At 65.9% G+C, this 27,090-nt stretch overlaps 2 protein-coding genes and 1 long non-coding RNA gene across 6 annotated transcripts; 1 reads left to right on the top strand and 2 right to left on the bottom strand.

Annotated features, from left to right (window-relative positions):
* Window positions 1–1,148: 1,148 nt before the first annotated feature.
* LAD1 (ladinin 1) lies at window positions 1,149–14,205 on the bottom strand. Of its 3 annotated transcripts, none has more exons than XM_057727368.1 (10): window positions 14,091–14,205; window positions 7,129–7,266; window positions 5,239–6,034; window positions 4,697–4,801; window positions 3,873–3,916; window positions 2,756–2,828; window positions 2,542–2,670; window positions 2,206–2,292; window positions 1,887–1,961; window positions 1,149–1,626 (listed from the first exon to the last, which is right to left on the bottom strand). In XM_057727368.1, exons 3-10 carry the CDS (start codon window positions 5,944–5,946, stop codon window positions 1,621–1,623), a joined length of 1,227 nt encoding a protein of 408 aa, XP_057583351.1. In that variant the 5' UTR covers window positions 5,947–6,034; window positions 7,129–7,266; window positions 14,091–14,205; the 3' UTR covers window positions 1,149–1,620. The 3 variants fall into 3 exon arrangements, with proteins under 3 accessions (XP_057583351.1, XP_057583349.1, XP_057583350.1); XM_057727366.1 differs by having other exon boundaries at window positions 14,006–14,161; XM_057727367.1 differs by lacking the exon at window positions 14,091–14,205 and adding an exon at window positions 11,485–11,645.
* A 91-nt stretch (window positions 14,206–14,296) lies between these two features.
* LOC130848932 (uncharacterized) lies at window positions 14,297–17,558 on the top strand. Of its 2 annotated transcripts, XR_009052632.1 has the most exons (4): window positions 14,297–14,720; window positions 14,847–15,152; window positions 16,488–16,915; window positions 17,101–17,558. It is a non-coding gene; the product is annotated as an uncharacterized LOC130848932 (long non-coding RNA). The 2 variants fall into 2 exon arrangements; XR_009052631.1 differs by having other exon boundaries at window positions 14,305–14,720; window positions 16,488–17,558.
* Window positions 17,559–20,915: 3,357 nt separating this feature from the next.
* On the bottom strand, window positions 20,916–25,692 carry TNNI1 (troponin I1, slow skeletal type). Its single transcript, XM_057729386.1, has 6 exons — window positions 25,645–25,692; window positions 24,935–25,066; window positions 23,594–23,683; window positions 22,355–22,531; window positions 22,005–22,115; window positions 20,916–21,158 (listed from the first exon to the last, which is right to left on the bottom strand). The coding sequence occupies exons 2-5, from the start codon at window positions 25,058–25,060 to the stop codon at window positions 22,008–22,010; spliced, it is 501 nt and encodes a 166-aa protein (XP_057585369.1). The 5' UTR covers window positions 25,061–25,066; window positions 25,645–25,692; the 3' UTR covers window positions 20,916–21,158; window positions 22,005–22,007.
* Window positions 25,693–27,090: the final 1,398 nt, after the last annotated feature.

Below are 27,090 nucleotides of genomic sequence, written 5' to 3' on the forward strand. Positions count from 1 at the left end.
CGGGCGCCCCAGCGCGGGGTGAAGGCACCAAGAGCACACCGCCCACGCCGTGGCCGGACCCCCAGACCCCCAGGACCAAGGGGCCCCCTCGGCCCCCTCGTCCCCCTCCCGGGCCTCCACGCTGGAGGGAGGGTCCCGGAGGACAGTCGTGCTGCATGAACGCACCCTCCGGGACTTCGCCCAGTTTAGAACGTGCACGCTCAAACAACGGCAGGTCGCTTGTTTGAACCCCGAGTTCCCAGCAGGGCCGGGGCCGTGCGGGGCCCACGTCTTTGGGTGGTTCCCCCCCGCCCCCCAGCCTCGTCCTGGAACTCTGGAGTTAGACACTGCAAAAGCTCTAGCCCTGGGAGTGGGTAGGGGTGCCCCGGGCAGGGCCTTCACTCCTGCTGCTCCCGGCTCTGGGCAGGCACCGGGCCCGCCACAGGAGACCCACCGGCTGGAGACGGGCCAGCCTGGGGTCACTGATGGGGCCCTGAGGGCCTTCTGTCCCTTGGACCCAAGGATGCAAGACAGCAGCCTCCCTCAGCGTCACAGAGGCTGGACGAGGCTGGCTGCATCTGCCCCGCGGGCCGGGGGCCTGGGGACCCTCCCAGCTGTGCGCGGAGCAGCCCTGGCTTTTCCCAGGCGGGCTGGCTGGGGACAAAGGGGACGCGATCTCTGCACCCGCGGTCCTGCAGCTGACTCCAGGGCACTTGGGAACCGAGCTCTAATTCAGTTCTGACAATTAAAAGAAAATATACTTGCGTGTATATGTACCTACACACACACACACATACACTTGTGCACACACGTTCCCACACACACGTACACAAACCCTCCCCCCCACACACCCCCCTCTATCACTGCGGCACGGAGGGCCCCGACAAGCACCGGACTTCCTGAGTTTGCTTTGTGCTAGATGCTCAGCCGGCCCAGCATCCCCCGAGCTCACAGGGGCCACGAGGTCGGGCGAATGGAGGACCAGGTACGGGCAGCGTGTGTGTTGGGGGTGTGACGGTTCTGCCCCCACCCCCACGTCGCCATGCTAGACAGCTGGGTAGCAACACCCTCAAATGCGGGAGAAGTGAGGACTGCCTCCCCCGCAGCCAGAACAGCCCTCCCCACACACTGTAGATGGTCCCATTAACAAGCACAGCCTCCAGGAAGGAACCATTTTTAAGGTATTATTAGTCACTGACACCTGAGAGGGAATGAGTTCAGCAGCTCTTTCCTGAGCACGGGGGAGAGGAGCACAGGACAGCTCAGCCAGAGCAGCAGGTGGGGGGCGTGAGGGGGACAAAGCAGGGGCCGGGCCGGGCAAGGCAGCGTGGCGCCCCAGCGTCGCAGAGGCACAGAGACGTCTGCGGGCGCCGACCCGGCAGGCGACCCTGGGCTCCTTGCCCGACGGCGCCCTGACCCCGGAAGGCAGCAAGGAGGAGGCGCCATCTCCAGATAGGACGCCGAGGCCCGAGGTGCGGACGAGAGCCCTGCTGTGCCCAGGACCCGCTGTGCCCACAGCAGGACAAGGTCCCGCGCACACCTGCCCCGGAGGCTGGGCGCGGAAGGAGCTGGCCGTGTCTCCCCAGCGCCCCTGGTCCCAGGTCCAAGGCAGAGAGGCAGCAGGGCTGTGAGATGAGCTCCTCAAACCTGCAGGGCAAATGGCTATTAGAACAAGAGGGGCTCCTAGGACTGGACAGGAAGGCACCCCTTTCCCCAGGCCCCACGCCCACACTGGGGGGCTTGCACAGCTGCAGGGAAGTAAAGCCAGCAGAGGGTGCAGCCAGCGTTCTCCAGGTGGGTCAACACCAGCCTGAGAAAAGGGCCGTGCAAACGCAGGCCAGGGGTGGCGTGACAGTGAGGTGGGCGTGTGGCGTCCCCCCGGGGCCCAGCCCCCTCGTTCCCCTCACCTGTGCATCCAGGGGGGAGTCTGCTTTCTTCCTCCACTGGGCCCTCCTGCCGGCCGCCGACTCTCTTTGCATCTCCTGGTTGCGGGCATCGGGGTGGAGACCAGGGGCTCAGGCTTGCGGCAGAGGGGTCCCCAGGCCCCTCCCCTCCTGCGGAAGGACTCCAGACCCTCCTCCTCTCTGCCTTCCAGCCTGCAGGCTTGTCCACGGCCGCCCCCACGCCCAGATTACGTCCATGACTCTCGGGGATGCCCCCCCTCTGACGGGTCATCCTGCCACGTGGGGCCCCAGGGAGCCCTCAGGAGGCCGGCCGGCTGGGCACCTGGGGGTCCTGATCTCCTGCCTCCTGGGTCCGGCTGATCCACAGGTTGAGCCTCGACGTCACAACCCCCGAGAGCCGCAGGTCCTCCTGCAACGAGAGGCTCCCGTCGGGTCGGCAGGCATCCCCAGGGGCCCCCGCCTCGCCCACAGCCCTCCAGCCCAGCCGCGGACCCTCCCCGGAGCTGTGCCACAGCAAGCGGCACGGGGCTTGGGGACGGGAACGGCAGGGAACTCCGGTCCGCGGCAGGTTCTGCCACGCTGACGCGCGAAGACGTGGAGCTGTCCACCACGGCCAGGGCTGCGCGGACCCGTGGGCTCCTCAGCCTGCGCCGCGCACCTTCCGGCTGGAGGCCGGTCCTCCCCGGCCCTGGCTCGCCAGCTCCTTCTCAAAGAGGTGGCGCTTGCTGGCGACGTCCACCAAGAACTCGGTGCGGGAAGAGCCTGCAGACTTGACGGACTCCGATCTCTGGGAGCAGAGAGCACAGGCGCTGACCCTCTCGGCGGGGGCACAGGCCACGCCCACTGCCCGGCAGGTACCCGGCCCCGCTCACCTGTATGGCTGTGTGGTATCTCTCCAGCTTCTGGCCCAACGTGAACGAGCTGGCCGGGAGCCTCATGCTGGCACTGCAGGATGGGAAGACAGGGCAAGACAGGCCAGGTGAGACCCCCCCCCGCCACCCGCCAAGGGAGACCAGGCCGGTCCCCGCACCCCCACCCCCCGGCATTCTGGCAAAGAGAATGTGGCTTCAGTCACCGAGTGAGACTGCAATGACTTGGTGAAGGCGACGATCTACAGGCTCCGGGGACCTCCTGTCCCCCCTAGACACAGCCCGTTCAGCAGGACACCAGCCACCGCCCCCCCACCAGCCCAGCCCAGCCGCACTCACGGCCTGGCCCCGCCTGCCCCCCCGACACCAGCGTCCCCACCTTTGCTCCCCGCACCGACAAGTCAGCCCACCAGACACGGTGCGTGTCACACTCCGTGCCCGTCCTCACACTGTCCCCTTGATCCAAAGCATCCTTCCGCCTGGAAATCTCCCTCTAGTTCAAGTCCTTTCGGATGCCAACCGCTCTGTGACGGAGCCCCGGCTCTCGCGGGCTGAGCTCCCGCGGCCACGGGGGGCTCCAGCCCTGGGTTCCCGTTCCCATGCGGGCACCTCTGTGCTGCGGGGCTCTTCCGTGTTTCGTGTCTGATGGGGGCTGCCTGCCTGATGGCGGTATCTCCTCCACCTCGTACCCCCGCGCCCACCCCACTCCCACCCAGGACAGCTGCCCTAGAGAGAGTCTGGGGGCAGACGGATGCAATGCACGTGCTCAAGATTCCCAGTGCACAAGCACAGCTGCTCCTCACACCCCACGTGAGTTTTTAAAAACACAGAGTCCTCCAACTGCTTGCACGGACACGGAGTGTGGCAGGTGCTCATCCAACACGCAGAGCCCCGGGCGCCCACACCAGCCTGACGGCCACAGCAGCCGCATCCCCTTCCCACACGGGCCAGTCTCCCCCACACCCCTGCGGCTCGGGACAGCCCCACCCAAGCCCCGCCCACTCCAGGCAGCTCCGAGACCCCTCTCCTTGCTCCACATCTGGGGCTCAGCCCCCCCTGCTAACCCTGCAGCACAAGCTGACGAGCAGGTGGGAGAGGACAGAGCCTCCAGGCCCCTGACCTGCGGGTTAAGGCTGCCTCCGAGCGGTCTCTCTGGGGGCTCATCTGAAAGAGAAGGAAGGTGCCCGTGAGTGGGGACCCCAGGAGGCCGTGGCCCCCTCAAGGGAGGGCTCAGCTGTCCGAACACATCCCCCTCCTGGGGCCTCCCACCCACCTCTGCTCAATCCCCAACCAAACCCCCATTAAAGGGTCGGGACACGGCCCCACCCACCAGGCGGGGTCAGCACCCCCACCCCGTGAGGCCCCGCCCACCCCGTGAGGCCCCCAGGTCTTCTCGCGGCGCCTGCAACCCCCTGCTTCCTGCCTGTCTCTCCACCGCCCCGAGCCCCGCAGGGCAGGGACGGCCACCGGCCCGCAGCAGGCCTCCTCCCCGGGCCTGGGACACGCACGGCCAGGCAAAGAGCGACTGAGTGACGGGTGAACAGGGCGACCGGGAGTAAACTCCAGAACAGAGGGAAAGGGCCAGCCCCGGTCCACGCAACTGTGCGCCTGGGCGAGGCAGAGGGGCGGGCACCGTGACGGCCCGTCACTCCGGCCCGCCCACCTCCCCTCTGGAACAAGGGGCTCACTGCAGTCCGCCTGCACCGCCCTGCTGCAGGCGGGCCGTGCCCACCACGTGGGGCTGCGTGGTCCCGTCCACACCTGTCTCTCGCCCTGCCTCACTTGATCCAGCCGCATCTGCTTTCGGCCACCCTCGGGCATCCAAAGGCCCTGTCTCTGGGGGCAACCGCCCTGGTGTCTAACCCAGGGCCCTGGGCTGTTCTCGGGGCTGCGTTCCTCCGCCTGCCCTCCAGCAGGCGGGAGACAAAGGTACACGGGCCTTACCCGAAAGGAGATGGTCCTGGGGCTGGAGCGCTTCAGGGAGCTGCTGTAGGTGGCCTGGGTGGGCGAGGGTGTGTCCGCCTCGTCCTCCTTGCTGGGGATTCTCACCTGGGAGGAGTGGGGGGAGCGTCACCCAGATGGCCGGTAGCGCCGAGCCCAAGCTGCCACGGGGGCCCCACCGGCCTGGCTCACCCCAGGAGGAAGGGGAGCAAGACGGTCCTGTGCCTCCTGCCCCTCTGCCCCTGCCGTGGGGATGCTGGACATAGTCCCAGGGCCAGGCCACCAGGCAGGGCTTTCAGGGGGACTTCTAGAGGGATCTGAGGCTTCCCAAGGGTCTGTGAGGGCCGCGTCTGGGCCCTGGATGAGGATGTGGTACAGGGTACCAGGTGCTCCCCGCCACACAGCTGATGCCCTCCCCGCCTCGGCTCCACGATCCTGACAGTGGTGGAGCAGGTAGGGAGAGCAGAAACGGCCAAGACTGGCCTAGAGGCAGGAGGACAGGCCTGGGGGGAGGGGGGAGGGGGGAGGGCAGGGCCGCCGCCAACCTGCAGAGTGATGGGCGGGAGGCGGCAGGACACCGCCGGAGTCCCCGGCCTCTGCTCCCGCAGCCCCTCCGAGGACGAGGACGGGGGCTTCTTCTCGGGGCCGGCCCCCGTCTGCCCCTTGGGGGTGGACAGGCTCTCTGCAGAGGCCGGCTGCTCCTGGGCCTGGGGCTGCCCGGGGGCCGCCGCCCTCGCCGGGGCCGGCTTCATCTCGGGGGCCGCGGTCTTCTCAAAGACGGCTGCTCTCTCAGACACCTGTCTCTTCTCCGAGCCCGACGTCTTCCCTGGGGCCGACAGCTTCTCTGAGACACGCGTCTTTTCTGGAACCGATCTCTTTTCGAAGACGGTTCTTTTCTCCAACACCGCGATCTTCTCGGACACAGACACTTTCTCAGGGCTGGGGGTCTTCTCGGGGGCAGAGATCTCCCTGGCGTCTGGGCTCTTTTCAGGCGCTAGTGTCTTCTCCAGGGCAGAGGGCTTCTCCGAGCCCGCCTTCCTGCTGCCTCCCGGCTCCCTGCCCGCCAAGCTCTCCTCCTCCCGGGCCCAAGAGCCCCGCTGCTCCCGGCTCAGTCTCCGGCGGGGCGGCAGCTCCAGCTCCTTCTCAGCCCGCCCGGCGCCCGCGCCGCCCTCCTCCCCTGCCTCCAGCCGCTCCCGGACAGGCGCCTGTGCGGCCTCCACCTCCCGCCGCCTCTGCCTCCGCTCCTGCCGCATCCGGAGGGTGGCCCGCACGTCCTCCTCCTCATCTTTGGCGTCTGGGGGTGGTGGTGGGGGCACCTCCGCCTCCTCCACGCTCGGCAGCCTGAGTCAGGAGATGGGAGTCGGGGCGGGAGACAGAGTCAGAGGCTGGCAGAGGTGGGAGAGACCCGGGGTGCAGCTGACCCAGTGACGATGCCCCAGGGGCCGCCCGAGAGGAGTGAGGTAAGAAGGCCGCGGCCCCTCTGGAACCGCCATCACGTAAATCGGGATCCCTTTTACCTGCTCTACACATCGGGCTCTACGGTATCAAAGGAACAAAGCACGTGATGCTTTTTTTTTTTAATTTATAAACCCCTGTGAGCTGCAACCATCCCACATTCAGCCCAAATCAACAAACACCTTATCTGTGCCAGGCCCCACCCCTTACGGCTTAGATCAGGACCAGAGAGGGTCAGGGACCCGGCCCAGGTCACACAGCTAATGGGCGGTGGGGCTGGGAGCAGAGCCCAGGCCTCGGACGCACCTCCCGCCCCTCGTCAGCCACGTGGGCACAGCCCAGGATGCTCGCCCCAGGCCCCTTCTCTAGAGCAACACAGGAGGCCGTCCCAGACCCACGGCACGCGGCCTCCAGCAAAGGAGACTCTTCCTTCCCCACCCCTGCTCGCCGTGTGACTCGGGGCAGGTTAATTCCCTGTCTGAGCCCATTTCCACGTCTGCAAACTGGGCTCGTGCGGAGGCGAGAGGGGACTCATCCCAGGAGCGGGCACCGTCCTGACAGACGGGCGCCTCCGGGGAACCCGGCCCTCCTCTGCCTTCCCCTCACGACCCTCCGATCTGGTACCAGACCGGCCCCCACGTTCCTCCCACCAGAGGCAGACCACGGAGGGCCCGGGTCGGAGGAGGCTGGCCACGGGGCCTCACGGACGTGGCCGACACCCGTGGCCCCTGCTCTCCAGGGGGCGACCCGCGTGCTCTGACCAGTGTCTGCATCACTTAAAGCTGTGAGATGGTCTAGACTCCCGTCTCTCGGGAGCCGGGAAGGGCTGAGTTACGCTCATAACACGTCCAGCAAACGCTGCACGTCTCGCGGATACCGGCCGTAACTGCTGTCCCGACCCGGGTGGGACCTCAGAAGGTCAGCCTGGCCCCCGGGCGGGGCGGCTGGCACTGGGGCACCACCTCCCCGCGCACACACACCTCTCCGGAGCCGGCGGGGCTCCGTCCCGGGCCGGCTGGGCCTCCTCGCCGTCCGCGGTGGAGCTCAGGTTCCGGTGCCGCCGCCGCCACTGGCGCTCCTGCTCCTCCTCGTCCTCCAGGGTCCTCTGCCTGGCCAGGCTGGGGGGCGTGGGGGTCAGCGCGGCCCGGCCGAGCCCCTGCACCCCGCCCCCCCCCAGCCTGCACGGCTGACGCCCCTGGGGGGACACTGGGCCGGACCTCTTCACCCTGGACCCCCGGGTGGAACAGGGACCAACCCTCTGGGGTGCCCGGGTGGGGGCGGGGGCGCTGCTCTGCCAGAAGGAGGAGGATGAACCTGACGAGCCCATGCCCTGCTTTGGTCCAGGGGCTCTTAGAGAAAATGCCTCAGTGCACAATCACAGAGACGGCCGCAGCTACTCAGCTCCCCAGGGAACGTCCCAGCTCTCCGGCGGGGACACCCCAGGGAGACCAGTCACACCCAGAGGAGGTCCTCGTCACCTCCCCTCACCTCCCCGGAGCTCCGTCAGCCTCTTTTGCCTTCGAGAGCCCGCGCTCGTGTGTCCAGGAGCAAAGGGCACACCCTGCCGTTGGTTCCTGCCCCCCCATCACAGGGCCACCTGGGCACTCTCACAGCCCCTCACCCCCACCTCCAACCGTTCACCCACCCAGCCTCCTGTCCCTGCAAACACCCCTCCCTCCCTGCCCCGCCCACCCACCCATCATCCTTATCCACCTGCAGTCCCACCCGCCCACCCCCCTCCAAGCCAACCAAAGAGCAAATACCCCTGAGGAGCTGCACCGGGCCAGCCCCTCGTCGGGAACGGCAGGTTCACAGACCAGGTCACGGCCCCCGCCCCGAGATACCCGCCAAATAGCGAGAAAGACCCGCGTGTCCCCCACAACCCCCCTGCTCTGTACAGGGAGGGAAAGGTTCGGTGACCACAGCCACCAGGAGACGCCCCGGAACAGCCTGAGCGCGGGCGGGATCTCAGGAAGGCAGACGGGGCGGGCCCGGGAGAAACCCTAGGTCCAGGCAGAGGGGAGACGGCAAGGCTGGAGGCCAGAGTGGGGGCTTGGGGGGGGGGGGCGTGCTTCACCCAGAGCCGCAGGAGAGGCTTCGGGCCGCGAGGGGCAGGGTGACCCCGCAGGGCCGTCCGGGGCCCAGATCAGAAGGGTCCTCCCTCCAGCCGCTCCCCTGCCCAGCCCTGCTCCTGCCTGGCCTCTCGCCTGCCTAGGGGACGCGCACGCAACCAAGCCTCCTTCAGTCAGGAGCCTCGACGGGAGGAGCAGACGCCTTTCCGGGAAAAAACCAAGACTTGCATACCCTGAATTACTTACACACCCATCGAAGGAGCCTCCTGAAGCAAAGAGCCCCCACGCCCTGGGGAGACTTGTGCAGGGCAGGGGCCACAGGGCAGGACCACACAATCTGCTGGGTCCTCCTGCCCGTGGGCAGGTCCCTTCCTCGCCTCCTCCTCCGTGTCCCTCCTGAAAGGGGGAGAAGGGGCCACACAATGGCCCTGGCCTTTTTTCTAGGTCTGGCATCACGTCTGTGGACCCCACAGTCACGGAACGCACATGTCTTGAGCACGACGGCACGCGGGCAGGTTCCGGGGCCTGGGGAGGAGCCCATCAGGGTTCCTCCCCTCATGGGCACATGTGCGGTGCGGGAGTCAGTGAGCAAGGAGCCTGGGGTGAACAGAAGGGCAGGAGGCACCTGGAGGGAGGGGCCCTGAGGGCCAGAGCAGCGGGTGTGGGGGCTGCGTCCCGGGAGGAGGGGGCAGCACAGCACAGCCCCGGGTGGGCCGGCTGCGCCCAGGGGAGGGGCGCCAGGGCAGAGGGGAGACACGGGGTGGCTGTCACAGCAGGCGGCGGGGCGTGGTCAGACGCCCTATTGTTGCTATTTCGAATCTCTCCCACGAGAGGGGACTCAGGTGGGGCAGTGGCCTGGGCGAGAGCGATGGTGGCATGAGCTGGGTGACGGGGACAGGAAACGTGATGGATTCAGGACACGTTTCGAAGGCAGCGCCAACAGGGTTGCTGATGGACGAATGGGGATGAGGCGCGAGGAAACGAGAGAACTCAAGGAAAACTAGGTTTTCCCACCTCAGCAGTTCCTGGAGCTGCTCTTAGAAGGACGGGGACCACCAGGGAGGAAGGGGTTTGCTGAGGCGTCCGCGGCAGTGGCGGGGGGAGGGAGCAAAAAAGACACCAGGACACAAGGCCGGGGAGGCTGGAGGAGAAGGAGGAAACCCGGGAGGACTTGACCTGGAGGAGCCCGTCCCATCCACACGGCTGGACGGCACGACCACCAGGAGGCAGCGTTGAGCAGAGGCTCCCGGACCCTTAGAAAGAGCCCAACCGGACACGCCAGGGGAGAGGGGACCGGAGAGGAGCTGGTGACGCCCGGCAACCTTCCAGGGAGGTTACGGAGAAGAAAAGCCACGAAGATGAGCCAGCACCGGCAGGAGGACAGGGATGCAAAGCGTGCTCTCTTAACTGAGGTGTAACTTGCATACAATAAACACAGATCTTAGGTCATGTTTTCTTTTTAAAGATGGGCAAATGCGGCAGAGCAGAGAGGGTATGAGAGGTCTGAAAAGAAAGTGTGAAGAAGGTGCCCTGCAGAGAGAGGGAAGACCACAGGACAGGGAGCAACTCCCACGGCACCCGGAACACACGCGCGCCCCCAAATGTGGGAACCAAGCGCAAGTGTCAACTTCAGAGGGCAGAGTGACTCATAAGAAAAAAGATCAAATTGTACCCTTTATATATATGCAGTTTACTGTATGTCAATTACATCTCAATAAAATTCTTTTTAAAAGGAAAAAAAAATGTCAGAGGGCAGAGCCCTCCTCCTCCCTGCGTGGTGGGCGGGGGGCGGGCACCAGATCTCTGCTTCATCAGCGAGAGCACGACGGGAGCAAACCCTGGACCCCCGCCCAACACAACCGCCCAGCAAGCTTCCGGAACCTCCCGAGCCTGATGTCAGGGTAGCTCCTGGAGAAAACCCCAGCTCCTCCTGTTTGTGAAGTCTGTACTCCACCTGTGTGGGAATGGGGACAGACTCCAACCCAGCCCCATGGCCGTGACCATGGGATTTAACCCAGACTCCCCGGAACCCCTGTGGTCACGCGCTCACTCACTCCACGGGAGCCCACGCTGCCCTCGGCCACGTGAGAAAGGCCCACGTCGGCCCCCGTTCCTCTGGACCCACCCTCTCGAGTCCACAGTGTGGGGTCAGCCGTACCCCCCCAACGCGGAGGGACCCCCCCCACAGGAAGACCGGCCCGCAGAACGGGGGGCTCCTCCCCCCACACCCACGGCCAAGCTGGGCCGGAGCCTCCAGGATTCCTTGGGCCTGAGCAAGCCCGTTCCCACGCAGGCCGCTCAGCCCGCAGGGACCTGGGACCAGACGGTGTGCGGTCTGTCAGAGCCTGGTCCCAGGAAGTGACTCACCCCAGCCGGGCCCTCGCCCGAGGGTCTCGGCCGAGTACGGGGCCCAGGCGTCCTCGAGCAACCCCCTGCTTTGCACCAAGACCCTGCCGCTCACCCAGGTGACATGGTCACCCCCACCCCCACCGCAGGAGAAACGTTATTTCTACCAAGCAAAGAGCTACTCCTCGAAACAGGAGGAAGTGGGGAGAAGAGGGCAGGAGGGGTGAAGGTCAGGCTCCCGCGGGCTCCGCAGGGGCGGCGGGGCAAGCCCTGGAATAGAGGAACGGAAACTAAGGGCCCACACTCAGGAGCACACGGTGACGAGTGCATCAGGAAATGAAGGAAGAAAGGCAGAGGCGAGGCGCTGACACGCGCTCAGACAACAGCGGGTGCGCGTCCCAGCGGCTCACAGATACCGCTGACAGGGGGCCCCCGACAACCCTGAGGGCGGGTGGGGTCACCCCCATTCTGCAGGTGAGGACTTTGAGGCTCGCAGGGGTCAGTGAGGTTCCCAAGACAGGACAGCTAATAAAAGAAGGAACCAAGATTCCAACGTAGGTCAAGGCCAAAGGCCAGGGAGGATGGCCTGGGAGGCCCTGCCTTCTCGGGAGCCCAACAGCCGAACCGTCAGAGGGAAGAAGCGGGGTCTGGGAGGGCCTCCCCAGCACAGGCCTGAGCTCACGGCGCAGCCTGGGGAAGCAGGTTTGGGGAAATCCAGCAGGTTTCTGGGAAACCCTGCGGCCAAAACACAGCCCCCTGGAGCCCCAGCCACTGTCACCGGCCGATGCCGCAGCCCTGGGAGGCCAGCCCGCCACCCCCTCCTCCTGGCAACCCTTCCCTCCGCCCCTGGCCCTCCTCTGCCGACACACATCCCTCTCTGAGCCTGCAGGTAGGGCTGCTCGCCTCCCTGCTCCTGACCTCTCCAGCTCCATCCTTAGGGGGGAAGGGACCCCTCTTCCCTTCAGCAGGTCTGGAAACCTCCTGCCCTGCTGCTCAGGGGAGAGCCGGCTCTGCTCTGTCCCACGGGCTGTTCTTCCTGAGGTCTAGCCTCCCACGCGTAGCAGCTGAGGGCAGAGGTGTACGTGCAGGCGGCTTTACCAGGAGAGCCTTTCTTCCCCGACTGAGTGGCACACAGGAGCCTGTTACAGGACAGGTGGAGGCTCAGCTGCCGGGGATGAAGCGGGAAGGGCGTGAAGGCTGCCCCGGAGCACCCTGCGGAAGCCTGGGGCTCAGAGGGCAGGATCTGCAGACCTTGGAAGGAGAAGAGGGAGCTCAGGCCTGGCCACGGGCTGTGAGATGAAGCTCTGATTGGCCACGTGACCTTGGGCCAGTCTGCAGCCCCCGAGGGGGACAGGCCTTCCACACAACGGAGGGCCTGGGTGGTCGTGAGGTCCCTCCTAGCCCAGCCCTGCTGGTCCCGGGAGAGGCGTCAGGGAGAACCGCGCCGCTCCGGAGGTGGCGGGCTGCTCAAGGCCCGGGCAGGGAAATGATTAACCCGGCCGCTCCAGACCCACCCTCACCCCCCGTGGACCGGCCGCCCAGCCTCACCCATCAGCAGGCCCGCCCAGGGAGGAGAGGGCAAGGCCGCCGACCAGGGCGCCCGGGCGGCCAGCTCACCACCGCCCCGTCCCAGGGCTGCAGCGTCTGAGTTTCTAGCTGGTGCCGAGGGCGGGCGGCAGGCTGGCCCTGAGCGGCCCACCTGGGCCCTGTGCGGGGGACGCTCCTCGCGCTCTCCTCCGCCCCCTCCCCCGACCCGGAGGGCCCGGGAGGCTGGTTGACAGTGACTCACAGCCCTTCCCTCCTGCCAGCCCAGGCTTGTTCGCCAGGGGCGGGGCGGGAGGGTCCCCGCCGCAGCTGCCTCATGGGGTGAGTGCTGGCAACGCCCGCATCTGCACACAGGGCTGGGGAGGGCCGGGGGGTTCCCCGTGGCTCCCCGCGGCCTGGCCGGCCCCAGGCCCCACCGCTGCAGCCACAGGCGCCCGGGCCGTCTGAGCAGAGCACCAGCGGAGACCAGACCCTGCCCCTACTTTGAAAGGGGCAGCACCCCACTGCTACCCGCGCACGCCCCGACCCACACCCAGGCACGTCCCAGACGCGGTCGCACACAGCCCAGCAGCCCGGGGCTCCTGACTCAGGCGTGTCTGGTTTGTGTTTTAACCCAACACCCCGCACGGCGGTCCGCACGGACTTGGCCTCCCAAGGCCCAAACTCAGCAGCGTCAGAACCTACCACCCACCCACCCAGACAGACGTGTCCGCGCTACACAGGGCCCACACACGCGTGTGCACACACACCCCAACACACACAGGCCCCACCTGGAAGCACAGACACTCCCACGTCAAAACCCCAGCGCCGTGCCCCACACGCAGCGTCCAAGACCTTGACCCGCGGCCGCACCCTCAGCGCAGACCCTCCCTGGGCGTGTCTGGCCTCTGAGGCGGAGGCCCCTGTCCCGGGCCCCGAGCGATGGCTTGCTTGGGGCGTATCCTCCCCCCTCTCTAGACCCACGGGCCCCTCTGCAGCGGGGACGACCAGGCAACTGCGCTTCAGAGCAGTGAGGTCCGCGGGTCCGGGAGGCCCCCTGGGAGCCAGCCCCAGCCCCAGAACGTGCTGCCGTGCGGAGGCCCTGGAGAAGCTCTGGAGCCCTCGGGAAGGGGTGGGGAGGGCTAGAGGCCTTGCCGGGGAAGGCCGGGGAGGAGCCGCTCCACACCTGCAGAGACAGCCCAGGCCTCAACCCAAAGGCCCACCGCGGAGGGGCCGACTTCTACCCGCTAGAGCCTCCGGGGTCAAAGGAGGAGGGCCTCAGCTCCGATCCACCTGCTGTGTGGGCCTCCGTCTCAGGACGGGAGTGGGGGGTCAGAGGTGAAGATGCTCGCGGCAGCACCTCGGAGGGGAGGTACAGGGTGGCCCCAGCCGCATGAGGGGTGCTGCCTCCTGGCTCCCCCGGCCCCCCCCCCCCCAGGCTTCTGTGACCCTGTCAGGACGTCCAGCAGGCAGGGGAAAGACACGTGGCCCAGCCCTTGGAAGGACCAGCTCACACATGAAGGCTGAAGCACAGACGAGGGCAGAAACCACGGTGAGGTCACCCGGCCCGGCGCCCGCCCCCAAATGCCCTACTCAGAACCTGAGCCTCCTCCCCGGGAGGGGATCTGCTCCGCTCCGGTCCTGTTCACCGGCCCTCCGAGCTGGTGCTGGCGTCTCCTGGCGCTGCGCCCCCTCCTCCCCGGGAGGGCCCCTCAAGCTCTCTAGAGAAACGCGGGCCGTCGGGGGGCTCCCCGGCCGACGAGGCTGGGCCGCGGCTCCCGCCGGCCTCTCCGGGCGGACAGCCCCCGCCAGGCACCCGGCCGGCGCCTCGGCCGCGCAGGGCAGGGAGGAAGCGGCGGGGGAGCCGGGCCACCCCCGCGGGCGGCCCCAGGAGCGGCCGGGCGCCCGGGCTCACCTGGACAGCGCCGCCCAGTCCTTCCTGCTCGCGGACATGCCGCCCGAGCCCGCGCGCCGCGCCCGCCGCGCGCAGGTGGGCTCACCTGGCCTCTTATCCCGCCGGCCCGCGCCCCGCGCAGCCGCGCGCCGCCCGCCGCCCTGGATTGGCCCGCGGGCGGGCGCGTCGCCGCCGGAGCCGCCCCGTCCCCGCCCCGGCCGCCGGGGGACGCACGGGGCGACTGGGGGGGGGACGGCCGGCCGGACGCCGGGGCCGCGCGGGGCGGGGCGGGGCGGGGCGGGGCGGGGGCGGCGCCTTCCTGCCCGGGCCCAGGCCGCCCCTTCCACAGGTGCCGCGGCCCGCGCCCGGGACCCGGCGTCGGGCCCCGAGAAGCCCCGACGGGAAGCGGGCGGGCAGGTGGGGGCGGCGCGCGGCCGGGCTCGGGGGCGCCCTCCCGGCCCCGGCCCCCGGCCCCCGGCCCCCGGCCCCGAGCCCCGGCCCCGCGCGCAAAGCTGCAGGCGCGCCGGGTGCAGAGCCCGCCCCTGCCGAAAGGAGCGCCTGGGCTCCGCTCTGCACACGCGAGCGCCGCAGGCACCCTGGGGTGCCCGCTCGTCTGGACGTTGGGCTGGGGCGCCGGGCGCGCAACCAGGCGGAGGCCGCCCGGCTCTCCCCGGAAGGCAGCGGCGAACAGGGAACGGGCGCTGGAGCGAGGGGGGCGTCGCCTGGCTCCCTTCAGGTGCGCATCCGGGTGCCGCCCGCCGCCCGCCCAGGAGCCCTCCTCCCGGGGTGTGTGGGGCGGCGACCAGGGAGGGCCAGTCGCGGAGCCGGAGAATCTTATCTTCCCCGCCTATCGGAACTGCAGGGTCAGCGGCGGTGGTTCCCGCTCAGAGAGGAATGAGGTGCAGCCGCAGGCACCAGACGGAGAAGATGGGGGCGGGGAGCCGGCACTGACAGCGTGGATCCTGCTGGGTCTCGCGGCCAGCCTGGCCTCCCTGCGGCACTGATCCAGGGCTGGTGGTCTCCACGGTGCCCTCCGGCTCTGAGAGCGGCCTGTGAAGGGCAAGCCAGCTGCTCAGCAGGAGGCGGCACACACACAGCTAGCCGGCTAAGGCATCTCCCTCCCCAAACGCCCCCTCCTCCAGGGAGCCTTCCTTCTTGGCCGGAGAAGGTGAGGATCGAGGCTGGAGGAATGCTGGCTGGGCTGGGAGCCTGGAGTGGGGCTTTGGGCTCTGGCGCGTATGAGGCATGTGACTTGGGGCACATCTCCCGTCTCCCCGACTGTGTAGCGGAAAGATTGGCACTTTGCCCAGCTTCCTTCCGGGTTGTGGGGATCAAATGAGCTGTGGGGGAGCGTTGGTGGCCCTGGGGTGAGCAGTGCAAGAGCTGGCCAGGGCCCTGCAGAGGCCAAGGTGGCCCTGGGCCACTGGCTCTTCCGGGGAAAGAGAACAAGGAAGCGGCGGTAACCCAGGCCCCTGGATGCCGGGATTTGGGCCTGAGAGTTCTTGGCGGGGCTGTCTGCACCGTGGGAGGCGTCCGCAACATCCCTGGCCTCCACCATTGGGTGGTGCAGCCAGGGAGCTGTCCAGTGGGTGGCCGGACGTTGGGGCCGGAGCTCGGGACACAGCCTGGCCTGCATTTTCAGTGGCACCCGAGGGTGAGCAGGCAGGCTGGAGAAGGGGACTCAGGAGCGCACGGGTGGTGTGAGGGGTGGTGTGTTCCAACACCCCGAGTGTCTTGGGGAGAGCAGGAGTGTCTCAGTCACCCCGGTGTTCACAGAAGCACTTAGTGTCGTAGGTTTGGAGATTTGCACTAAGTTTCTCTGGGACGGAGAACAGGAAACCCCAGACAGCCCGAGATCCCCTCCGTGCCACCCAGGAGACTGGGTCGGGGGCTCTCGGCATGCGGGACCCTTCTTCCTCAGGACCTGGTCACCCTGATGGTCCGTTGCTGTGGAAGCGTACGTGCAACCCAGCGAGTGCCTGTGGCCCGGCACCTTGACCGTGAGCGGCAGCAGGCGCTCAGGACCCTCAGAGCCGCACTGGTGATAGTAGGGAAACTCCAGAAATCACCCAGAGGTCTAGTCACAGGAAAATGGGCGAGTACATGGTGGTATTTCATCATCTCATTCTTTCCCAGGAGTGAGTTTTACAATCTTCACCTCTAATGAACTTCAAAGCAAGTAAGGGTGCATTTATGTCAGGTTAACAAAAACATGCAGTACATTGTTTCAGGAGCCAGAAGCACGTAGTAACATAGCAACGTTATACAAAGAACCAAGGAAATAAAACAGGCAAAACTGAGGATCAGGTTTACCTTTGTGGGGAGGAAGGGTTAAGGTTGGAGAGGGGCGCACATGGGCGTCAAAAGCGTTTGCAGCAGCCTACTTCTTTTTTTAAATTGCAGTATATAGTTGACTTACAATATCGTGTTAGTTTCAGGTGTGCAGCAAAGTGATTCAGTGATACATATGTACTTAAATAATTATTTATTTACTTACTTTCAGATTATTTTCTGCTATCGGTTACTGCAAGGTGGTGAATTTCAGTTCCCTAGTGCTTAACCTGAGTGGTTGGTGCAGGGGTGGTCCCCGTGTCAGTCCGTACGCGGTGCCTAGGTGAACAGCTGTGCGTGCTGACCACTTCCCCTGGGGAGAGTCCAGGGAAACAGGGCTTGCCACCCCGGGAATCCCCTGGTCCAGGACAGGAGTTTTCAAGACTCCCCAGCCGGTGGGAGGACGGAGCCCCCCTCTCTTCCCCGCGCAAGGAAGACGTCAGGCTCTGGAATCTCCGGCCCCCAGCCGCTGTCTACACACCACGTAAGGCAGGTTCTTTTTCCCCAGAGAGGCCGGAGTGGTGACCGGGGCATCCCCGGCCCCAGGCCGGCGGGGTGGAAAGCCACAGCCTGACGTGTCAGTCCCACTCCCGCTGGGAGGTAAGACCCACACCCTAAAGCCTCCAGGGCGGTGGTCTCCTGGCTCTGGGTTTTCACAAATTAATAACACTTTTTGAAATATGAAAACTCAAATGCTGTGGCCACCATTTTGGTTTTGGTTTTGTGGTTTTCGTGGGGTTCTTAACCATTTATTTATTTTTTTAATTTCTTGGCCATGCCCCAAGGCACGCGGCATCTTGGTTCCCGGACCAGGGACGGAACTCGCTCCCACTGCGGCGGAAGCCAGGATCTTAACCGCTAACGGTGGGGGCGTCCACCATTTTGTTTTTTGAAGTAAGAACATTAAAAGACAACACTCACCACCTCCTGTGCTCCCACCCCATAAGTGAACGGTATTTTGGCACTAAAATAATAAAATTAAGGCATGCATACTTGAACAAAGGAGAGCCCTTTTCACCAAATATGTGTAGTTTTATGGAAACTTCACTGCAGTGGCCCGGCTTCCTCAGCGGGCAGTGGAGCAGTGGAGCAGTGGAAGGTCGGGTCACAGAGACCCAAGCAGGAGAAGTGCATCTGGAAAGTTCTAACGTGAGGGCCACGTGGGCGTCCATCACCCTCAAGAGCAGGCAAGCTACCGCCCTCACGGGCACACGCACGCGGGCACACGCACACGGGCACACGCACGCAGGCACACGCACCAGGCTCAGCCCTTCCAGTGGACGGCAACGAGCTCACGCACGCACGCGCGCGCGCGCACACACACACACACACACACACACACACACTCCTCCCGGGGCTCCTGGGTTGGAACACCTGCGCTGGCACCCGGCCGAGGCTGTACTTCTCTCCTGAGCCCAGAGCCGAGGGCAGGGCTCTCCCAGCCTGTGCCAGCCAGGCAGCCAGGCAGTGCTGGGCCACCCGCTCAGGCCCCCGGGCCTCTGCCTCCGGCCGGGAGCCCAGAGCTCTGCCCGCCTCTGGGGAGGCCAGGGCCCCGCTCTGTCCCCCTGGTTAGACCTGTGACCTTGATCAAGTCCCTGTCCCTCTCTGGGCCTCCAGACGCCAGCTGCAGCCCCGTGTGTCGGAGCCGTGGGCAGGCGTGGGCCTGCGCTGCTCCGCCGCGGCCTCGGGGACCCTCTGGGGGTGTGTCCCGCGAGTAGAGGGCCCGCCCCGTCCGTCCAGCGGAGGCCCGCGGCCTGCTCTGCCGAGCGTTGAGGAGGCGGCCCCGCTGGGGTCAGCAGAGGTCCCAGCGGCCTGTCCCAGGCTTTGGCGGCGTGGTCACCCATCTGGGACGAAGCTGGCCAGCCCGCAGCCCTGCGGGGAGCCTGACTCACTTCGTGGGGGGCCACTGGGGCTAATGTTTAACGGGCTCCCTCCTGGGCGGGACATTTTGGTCCCTGCGACCCTGAGCCCGGGCCTGCCCTGACCATCCTGCTGCGAGCCAGGCCCCAGACAGACGGCGGGCTCGGCCTCCTGCCCCGTGGAGATGGAGGTCTGGGGGCGGCGGGCCTCCTGAGGCTCTGGGGCAGGCAGGGACGCAGCAGGGGGCGTTCTGCCCTGCTTGTTCCTTCCAGGGAGGCAGGAGCACCAGGCCCCCTCCAGCTGCTGTGTCCCTGCTGTTGGAGGACGTGTCCCCTTTGCCCGTCTGGGTGCATTTGCATCTCATTTGAGTGTTTCCCCCTCTGTGGGGCCAGGCGAACCCAAGGTGCGTGTGCACTGCCCTTGGTCTCGGCCACGTCCCTTCCGGAAAGTTACAGCTCGGGCTCTGTTGAGGCAAGTCTGATCCCAGGAAAGGGGGACCGCTCCCCAAGGCAGGCTGCCCCAGGTCCCAGGTCCCAGCCCGCAGCTGTCACACCCTGTGACTTGTGGTGAATGACTTCAGTTCTCTACATCGCCATCTCATACGTGAATGAATCTGAAATAACAGTATCTAGTTCTGAGGTTTCTGTGAGAATGTGATGCTGCAGTTCTGATAAGGCGTGTTATTAAGTCATAACTAAGAGTCTGGGCTCTAACAGACCCGCTGAGTTCAATCCTGGCCACTCATTCACTAGCTGCGAGACCAGGGGAAGGTGTTAACCTCTCTGTGCCTCACTGCTCCCATCTATAAGATGGGAGTGGTGGCGGTCCCTTTCTCACGGGGTGTCGTGAAGGTTTGATGAGTTAATTAAGGTGCAGAGAGCAGTGCCTGGCGTGGGAGTAAGTGCTGTGGCCGCTGGTCTTCCGTGGGAGGCCCAGCTCCAGGCTCTGCTCTGCTCATGTCCGGGCCGGATCCCTCCATGGTCAGTAGGGACCGGGTGGAATTGTGGCTCTTTCTCTCCAGAGACCATGCCTCCCACCCAGGCCCTGCTGTGGTCACAGCCAGGCCAGCCCTTCCCCCTGCCTCCCTGAAGAGCCCTAGGACAGAGCCTCCGGCCGTAACCACTCAGGGCACCAGCACATGGCAGGGGGTGCCTGTGTCTGGCCTGCTAGGAGGCAGTAGGGACCAGACGTCCTCCCGGAGACCTTTGAGTGGGCCTGGCGTCCCTCCCCGAGGGCCCTCCTGCCACAGGCTCTCTGCACCAAGCGTTTGCTCTGAGTCAGGCCCGAATGTGCAGGGCGGGGTGGGGGCCCCAGGGTGCCTGGTCCAGGTGGGCAGCCGGCCGGCGGAGCCGCACGCCACCTTTGCAGCTCAGGCCTGGCTCTCCCAGGGCTGAGAGGAGGCAGAGCGTGGAGACCACACGCCGGACGCAGACCGGCTGAAGGGGCCTGTGGGGTGGAGAAGGGGTGTGTGGCTGCCTGAGTGCCAAGCCCAACCCGTGCTCTGTGGCCTGGGCCAGCCCCGCTGGGCTCTCAAGCTGTGTGTGTGTGTGTGTGTGTGTGTGTGTGTGTGTGTGTCTGGGTGTGTCTGTGCCTAAGAGTTTCCGTGTATGGTAGGCGCTGTTTTCTTCGAGCATGTCTGCTTTCTGCCCACTGAGCTGTATGCAGCAAGGACCCCGGGCAGAGTGCTCTTCCCCCAACACATCCCGGGGTGCTGGTCCCTCAGGGGCTGGCGGGCTGTGCGGCCGGGAGCCAGACCCTGCCCCGGGGGCCCCTGGTCCTGCACTTTGCTCCCAGCTTCTGGCATTCGTGGCAGATAACACACTGGGAGCAGAGGGCAGAACAGGGACTCACAGGCAGGTGGAGGGCTCGTCACACAGCCCAGCCTCTCCTGGGACCAGTGCTGGGAGGCCAGAAAGCCAAAGGCCAGGCCGGGGACCAGCCACTTCCTCGTGGGCATATCTCGGCAGTCATGTGACACTGACTGGAAAAGCCAGGCCCGCCCTGGCCCAGATGTTGGCCTCTGCTTCACAGGAGCCACTGTCCTCCGTGTGCGGGGTGCCCCCAGACCCCCCCTTCCACCCCCAGCCTTGCACCCCTCACCAGGCTGACATCACCCAGATGTGAGTGGGATGGAGAAAGGACCTGACCTACAGGACAGACCACCGACTGGACCACCTTGGGGCAGAATCAGACGGGGGACATGGCCCGTCAGGAGTGTGAAGGCAAGACAGTTGAGAGAGCGGATGCAGGTGGACAGGGCCGGCGCAGGACCGGACGGCGGAGCCCAGGGCAGGCGTGCGCAAGGAGCCTCCTGGTGGCCAGGCGTGGAACTGCAGGGCGTCCCCCTGGCTGGGCCAGGTGCCGGGCAGGACCCTGACCTGACCGCTCAGCCCCGACAGCCAGGAACACCAGGACACCGGGGGGAGGGGAGCCGGGAGAACGGCCCTGTGAGAGCAGCAGGACCAAGGGCTGGGAATGGAGGGACGTCTTGACAGCTGGAGGTCAGGCTGCGCTGAGCTGAGCACCCTGGCGTGAGGATGTGCTGTGTGGTGTCACCGGACCGGGCAGAAGGGGGACCGGGGGACCTCGGCAGGGGCCCCTCCACGCTGACCCGAGCTCCTGCCTGCAGCCCAGCATAGCCTCCCTCACAGGCTCCCTGCCTCCCCCTCTCCCGGGTGCTCACAGGCAGAGCTGCAAAAAGGACCAGGACACTGGTTTTAATAGAGAGGCTGTGACGCCCGCGGGCGCTCGACATGCAGAGTGGCTGCGCCACGCGGCCGGGAGCCCCAGGGAGCCCACCCACCAGCCAGGCGAGGTCTTCAGACGCTGCCATTCCTCCTCTGGCATCTGGAGTCCCAGTCCTGGAGGGCGCTCAGGCTGGGGGGAGACGTGGAAGCAGGGTGAGGTGCTCTGCGGTGCAGGGCGATGCTGAGAGCTGGGCGGGCGGGTGGGGAGGAGGGAGAGGGCAGGGTGCCCGGAGCACCTGTGGACAGAGAGGCAGCAGCCCTCAGTTGCCAGCCTTCTCACCCCGGCACCCAGGCTGGACGGCTGTCCACGGGGGCTCCTACGAGCCGCAGCTCTCAGCCTGGGGCCCCAGCATCCCCTCCCACGGGGCTCCTCGCCCTGGCTGGCCTGCGCATCCTCCCACGTCTGGCTAATCCCCCCCTCTGAGCGCTGCTGCACCATCCGCCCTGACACGCTCCCCTGCGTCCGCAGCCCCACGGCATCCTTGGAGAGCGCGCCCCCCAGGAGGCCTCTCAGGCTGACTGGGCTCTCGGACCAAGCCTGCCCTGCTGCACGTGCCCTCAGCACGTCCCGGGGGGCTTCACGTGGCCTCACTTTGCTGCTCTCTTCAGCAGCTTCCTCGGAGAGTGGGTGGCCTTGTCTCCTCTGAATGGAAGCCCCCAGACCAGTGCTGGGCACTTTACAGGCTCCCCCAGGAGGCAGTTAAAAGTGCTTTAGACTTTCGGAAAGTCACAGCTGGAAGGCCCTGGGGGTCATGGAGTCCAGGGGTTCAAGCTCTCACATCAGAGCCACCCAGGGGCTGGTCCCACCCCAGAGTCTGGGACCCAGCAGGCCTGGGAGGGGCCAGATCATCTGTACCCCAGGTGGTGCCGGGCCCACGCCTGGAGGCCCACACAGCTGACGCAGCCCCCACGCTGCAGGTGAGGGAGCAAAGGGCCCCGAGGACGGCGCGATGTGCCCACAGCCTCCGGGGACCGGGACCGAGCCCGTCCCAGGGCTCCTCTTCCCAGACCCCTGGCCCAGCCCGCCAGCCACCTGCCCTCTGGACGGCTGGGTCTGGGAGCAGGGAGCTGGCTCTGGGTACCTTCTACTGGGTGGTTGGGGACTTGGCGGCGTCGAACATCTTCTTGCGGCCCTCCATCCCAGACATGGCCTCCACGTTCTTCCTCCAGTCGCCCACCTCCACGGGCCGCTCCTGCGGGCGGCCACACGCAGGACGCTTAGCGCCGGGCCCTTCCCATGCGGGAGAAGCTGGGTGATGGGACATCAGCCTCCCCTGAAAGGCGGAACATCCCCAGCCCTCCTTCCCCCAGGACAGGGTGGTGAGGCCTCCCCTGGCCTCCCAGGGGTTCTGGAACATTCCGCCGGCTGGCAGGGCTCCCACGGGGGCTGCAGGGCCGGCCAGGGCTGCGTGGGGTGAGGTCGGGGGCCCACCTTCTCTGTGTCCTCCTTCTTCACAGACTTGAGGTTGGCACGCAGGTCCATGGACACCTTGTGCTTGGAGCCCAGCAGGGCACGCAGCATGGCGTCGGCCGAGACGCGGACTCGCCGCAGAGGGGGGCGCTTGAACTTCCCACGAAGGTCCATCACCTTGAGCTTCAGGTCCTTGATCTGCGGGGATGGGACATTTCAGGGCTCCCGGCTCCAGGCCAGGCCCTCGGGAACACCCAGACCCACCATCACCTTGCAAACAGACACCTCTGTGCTATGCCAGTCTGTGGGACAGGGGTGAGTAGGACTCGGACAGGGAAGGCCTTTAGCCATGGCAGCTGCGGCGGCCGTGGAGGGAAGGGGCAGCAGTGTGGTTCGGAAGCCCTGTTTGGAGTGGGGGGGCCACTTCCTCTCATTCCCGCTTCTAACCAGCCCCCTCCCAGTGAGTCTTCAGAGCAGCTCACTGAAGACACAGCCCTGGTCCGGCAAGTCCGAGGCCCCTGGGAGGTTTCCAGGTTGCAACCTCAGGAGGGAATTCAGGGGAGATCCGTGACCCCACAGACCATCATTCCTGCTGGGGAGACGTGGGAAGGAGGGAAGAAGCTCCGGGCCCTCCTCACCCTCCTCCACTTGAGCAGGTGCCGGACGCTGCCACTGCAGAGCCCTGTCCCTCCGCATCCCACCCACCCCCTTAGAGCCGGGTCTGGGGGGAACGGATGCCCCGCGCCCCATGCCGGGGGAGCCCTGAGCCCTGGAGTCGAGGTCAGAGACAGGCCGATCCCAGGACCACCGCTGTGTGACCTGGGCCAAGTTTCTCAGCTTCTCTGAACCTCAGTGTCCTCATCTGTCACGTGCAGATAAAAGCACCCGCTTCGTCCACAAGCGAGCAGGGAGGATCAAAGGTACAACGCAGGTGAGAGCCGTTCGCGAGGCAAGGTGTTATTAACAAGCTACGATGATGTGCAGGGGTGCATAAACGGGCGGCTTCTCTTTCCCCGAAGGGCCCTCCTGACAGGTTGGAGGAAGTCTGTGCGTTTCATCTGTGTGAAAAGCATCATCCTCTCTCTGCCCATCTGCAGCCCTGGCAGTGGAGTGCAGGGACGAGAGCTCCCCAAGTGCCCCTCCCCAGGCCCTGCCGTGGTCCACAGCTGCCTCGTCAGTGCCCACCCCACCTGCCCAGACACCGCCCCCTCCCACCCACCCGGCCGGCTCCAGCTGTGCATCCTCCCCGCCCCGTCTCACCTCCCTGGTGTTGTGCAGGCATTTGGCCTCAATGTCGTATCTCTCCTCATCCACCACCTCCACCTTGGCGTGCAGGTCCCGGCACAGGTCCTGGGGAAGCAGGGGAGTCAGGAAGGGAGACCAGGGGGCCGCTCCGCCCCCGCCTCCCCCTTCTCCCTCCCGGCCCGGTGCCGGGCCTCTCCCCGCCTTGGCGAGGCCGGGGTTCTGGAAGGGGCTGGTGGACCCCTTTGCTCTGAGTGGAAGCCCTTTGTTTTCCTTTCGGAACATACTTGTTATTGCTAAAACCTTTTCTTATGATATAAAGAATATAAGGTGCTTGTAGAAATTTTGAAAATTATGTCTCAAGCAAAAATAATAACATAAGGGACTTCCTAGGTGGCGCAGTGGTAAAGAATCCGCCTGCCAATGCAGGGGACACGGGTTCGAGCCCTGCCCTGGGAAGATTCCACATGCCATGGAGCAACTAAGCCCGTGTGCCACAACTATAAAAAAAATTAAAAAAAAATTTAAGAAAAAGTAAAAAAACAAAATAATAATAATAACATAAGCATGATTAGTGATGCTGCCACCTGGAGGAACCTTGGTGACGTCTTGGTTCACAGATGGGCCCTGACAAATGACGGTGACGCACGTTCAGTGGAAACCCTGCCCGGAGTTTGGGATTCTGGTCCTTCCCAGGCTGGTGACGGGTGGTGCTGGGCCGTGCGCCCCAGCTCCCGGGCGGCCCCGCGACCGCGCGGGCGACCCTCCGACACGCTGAGAACCGCGCTCTTCTTCACTGCCAGCAGGTCACACGAGATGCTCGGTCTTTACTACAGAACAGGCTTTGTGCCCCCTGATTTCGCCCAGCTGCCGGCTCCCGCGAGTGCCCTGCACGCGGCGAGGCTGAGCCGGCTGCGCGGTGACGCGCTGTGATGCGCGGTGGGTGAGGTGTAGACCATGCGCTTCCAAACTCTAATTTCCCCTGACGGTGGGTTTGTCAGGACATAACCCCTGAGTCAGAGCAGACCTCTCTCTCCTTCCGTTCCCTTTACTCTGCAGTCACTGGCGATTAAACTCTCATCCGTGTCATAGAAACACGAAAGGCCTCTCTGCAGGGGGAGCCCGGGCCAGTCTGGAGAAAGGGGGCCTCCCAAGCGCCGCCCACCGCCGCGCTGGCCGGGCACACGCCCCCGTCCCCTGCGCGGCCCCGCCCCAGGCCAGCCCCTCCCCCTCCTGAGGCTCCCCTCCCGCCTGTAACGGGGGACCCGGGCGGTGCAGGTTAGTGAGACCAGGCAAGGGGGGAGCCGCCTGGGCAGGGCAGCGCTTCGAGCCGGGTCCTGGGGGCCCGCCCCCGCTCACCTGCAGGGCGCTGAGCGACAGGCCCCGGGTCTGCAGCGCGGGGATGCGCTCGGCCAGGTAGCGCGTCTTCTCGGCCTCGCGCGCCTGGTGCTCCTGCTCCCAGCACTCCTTGGCCTTGGCCAGCATCAGGCTCTGCGCGGCGCAGAGCCGGGTGAGCAGGGCCCGCGCCCCCGCCCGGCATCGCGGCCGAGGGCACGGCGGCTCCGGCTCCGCGCGCGGGAGGCCCAGGCCAGGCCGCCCCGGCGCCCGCGGACGGGCCAGCCGCCAAGGGCGCAAGTGCGCGAGTGCGCGCGGCCACGGGAGACCACACCCTGGGTGGCCACACGCGACCACACGCGCTTTCGGCCCCTGGACCTTACTGTCCTTCAGTCTTCCTCTCACCATTTCTCATCTTTTTGGGCCCCAGAGCTCCTAAGAGAGAAACTCTTACCAAAGTAAAGCAAGCCGTCTGCCCCCACCAGGGGGTCCCACCCTGAAGCTGGTCCCGCCTGCTGCCAGGCCCCCACCAGGTGCCAGGCCCCCGCCAGGTGCCAGGACCAGAGTTCCAGGTTCCCACCTCTGACCACGGGCAGCCCAGCTGCCTCTGCCTCCTCCTCCTGAATCTCCTCTCCCTCCCCCCCCCTTTGACCTCCCACGACCCTACCCCACCAGAGGTGCACTGCACCCTTCTGCCTCCCCGCACATCCCTCCAGAGCCAGGACTCCGCTCACCTTCAGCAGGAGTTTGCGGGAGGCAGTGATCTTGGGTTTTCTCTGAGGAGAAGGAGGAGGAGAGAGGGGTGAAGTGGAGGCTACGGAACCGGAAGTCTGGACCAGGCCAGGGGGAGTGCCGGCTGGTCACCATCCTTACCCAGAATCCTCACCTCAGGGTCCCTTAAAAGCTCATATTGTGATTTCAGGCCTCAGATTCAGAGACTCAGCTCCCCGCCCGGGGGACTGAATTCTGCAAGACCCTGTGTGGGTCACGGGCTGTGTCCTCAGCACCCTTCCCTCATCTGTGAATCAGGATGCCGAGCCCCACGTGACCCGTGCACAGAATGAGGTCGTGGGTGGGCACCGGGCTTGAGCAGCGTGGTTGAGGCGCGGGGCTTGGCCCCCCCCGGGTGGCCGTGTTGCATCACATCAGAGAAACAAGGCGTGCGTTCCCTCAACGAGGAAGCTTCTGTCTTTAGACGTCAACACCTTCCTAGATGTCAGCCCCATCCGTACAGCTTGTGCTCAGATGTGACAGCAGGATTTTCTTTTCTGATTAAAAATCCTCGACAGCTCTTGCTGACTGATCATGTGCTCTTTGGTCTCGGCCGCGCGGCAGCGTCCGCCGGGGAGGGGGCTGCTCCGTCTCCTCCTGGAGGCCCCCCCGCAGGGCTGTGCGGAGGCCCCTGCAGGTCCGGCCTGTGGCTCTCGCGCGTGACGTAGAAGCGCCCGGCTTTGAGCAGTCCCGGGGGGAGGAAGCCAACGGGCGTTAGTGCCTGGAATGTGCTCCTAATCCAGCCGTTTGGGATGGTCTGTCTCTTCTCCGAAAGCCTAGGGTCCTGCTGCCTGTCCGGTCAGCGTCGTTGCGAGGGGATGGCCTGTTGCTACGGTCGCCTCCAGCCGCGGCTCACACTGCCGTGCGCCCGCGAAAATGTGTCCTTGCCGCACCGTCTCCCCACCACGGGGAGCTTTGGGGCCGCCTCGGTGACCGCCACTCACCCGGGACTCGCTTTCACGTGCGCCTCAGTGGAACTTGGCGATTCACGCGACGGTTGACAACCAGCCTATCTGATTCTGGCTGAGACGCGCCGCCCAGCGTCCCCGCCCTCCGTGCCCGCCGGGTCCACAGCTCCCCCGCTGCGGTCCCCACCCCAGGCGGGACACAGGCGGTGTCCTCAGCAGCCTGAAGAGACCCAGGCTGCATCGAGGACGGGGCTGTCTAAGACCTGAGGGGGTCAAGGACCCTCTTGCTTCTCCCTCAATGTCTGGTTATGGGGCAGGGGTGGAATAACCCAAGGTCGAGCCCCTCCCACCCTTCAGCGCGGCTCTGAAAGGGCAGCACGGCCCCCAGGGCTGGAGGCGCTCCCAGAGCCGGTGAGAGGACTGCTTGGCGGCCAGCAGGGGGGCAGTCGCACTGCCTCTGCCTGCTCCCAGCCCCAGGACCACCTTCCAGGGACGTCGGCA

This window comes from Hippopotamus amphibius, chromosome 3 (genome assembly GCF_030028045.1).
Source record: "Hippopotamus amphibius kiboko isolate mHipAmp2 chromosome 3, mHipAmp2.hap2, whole genome shotgun sequence".
In the NCBI taxonomy this organism is placed as follows: Eukaryota; Metazoa; Chordata; class Mammalia; order Artiodactyla; family Hippopotamidae; genus Hippopotamus; species Hippopotamus amphibius.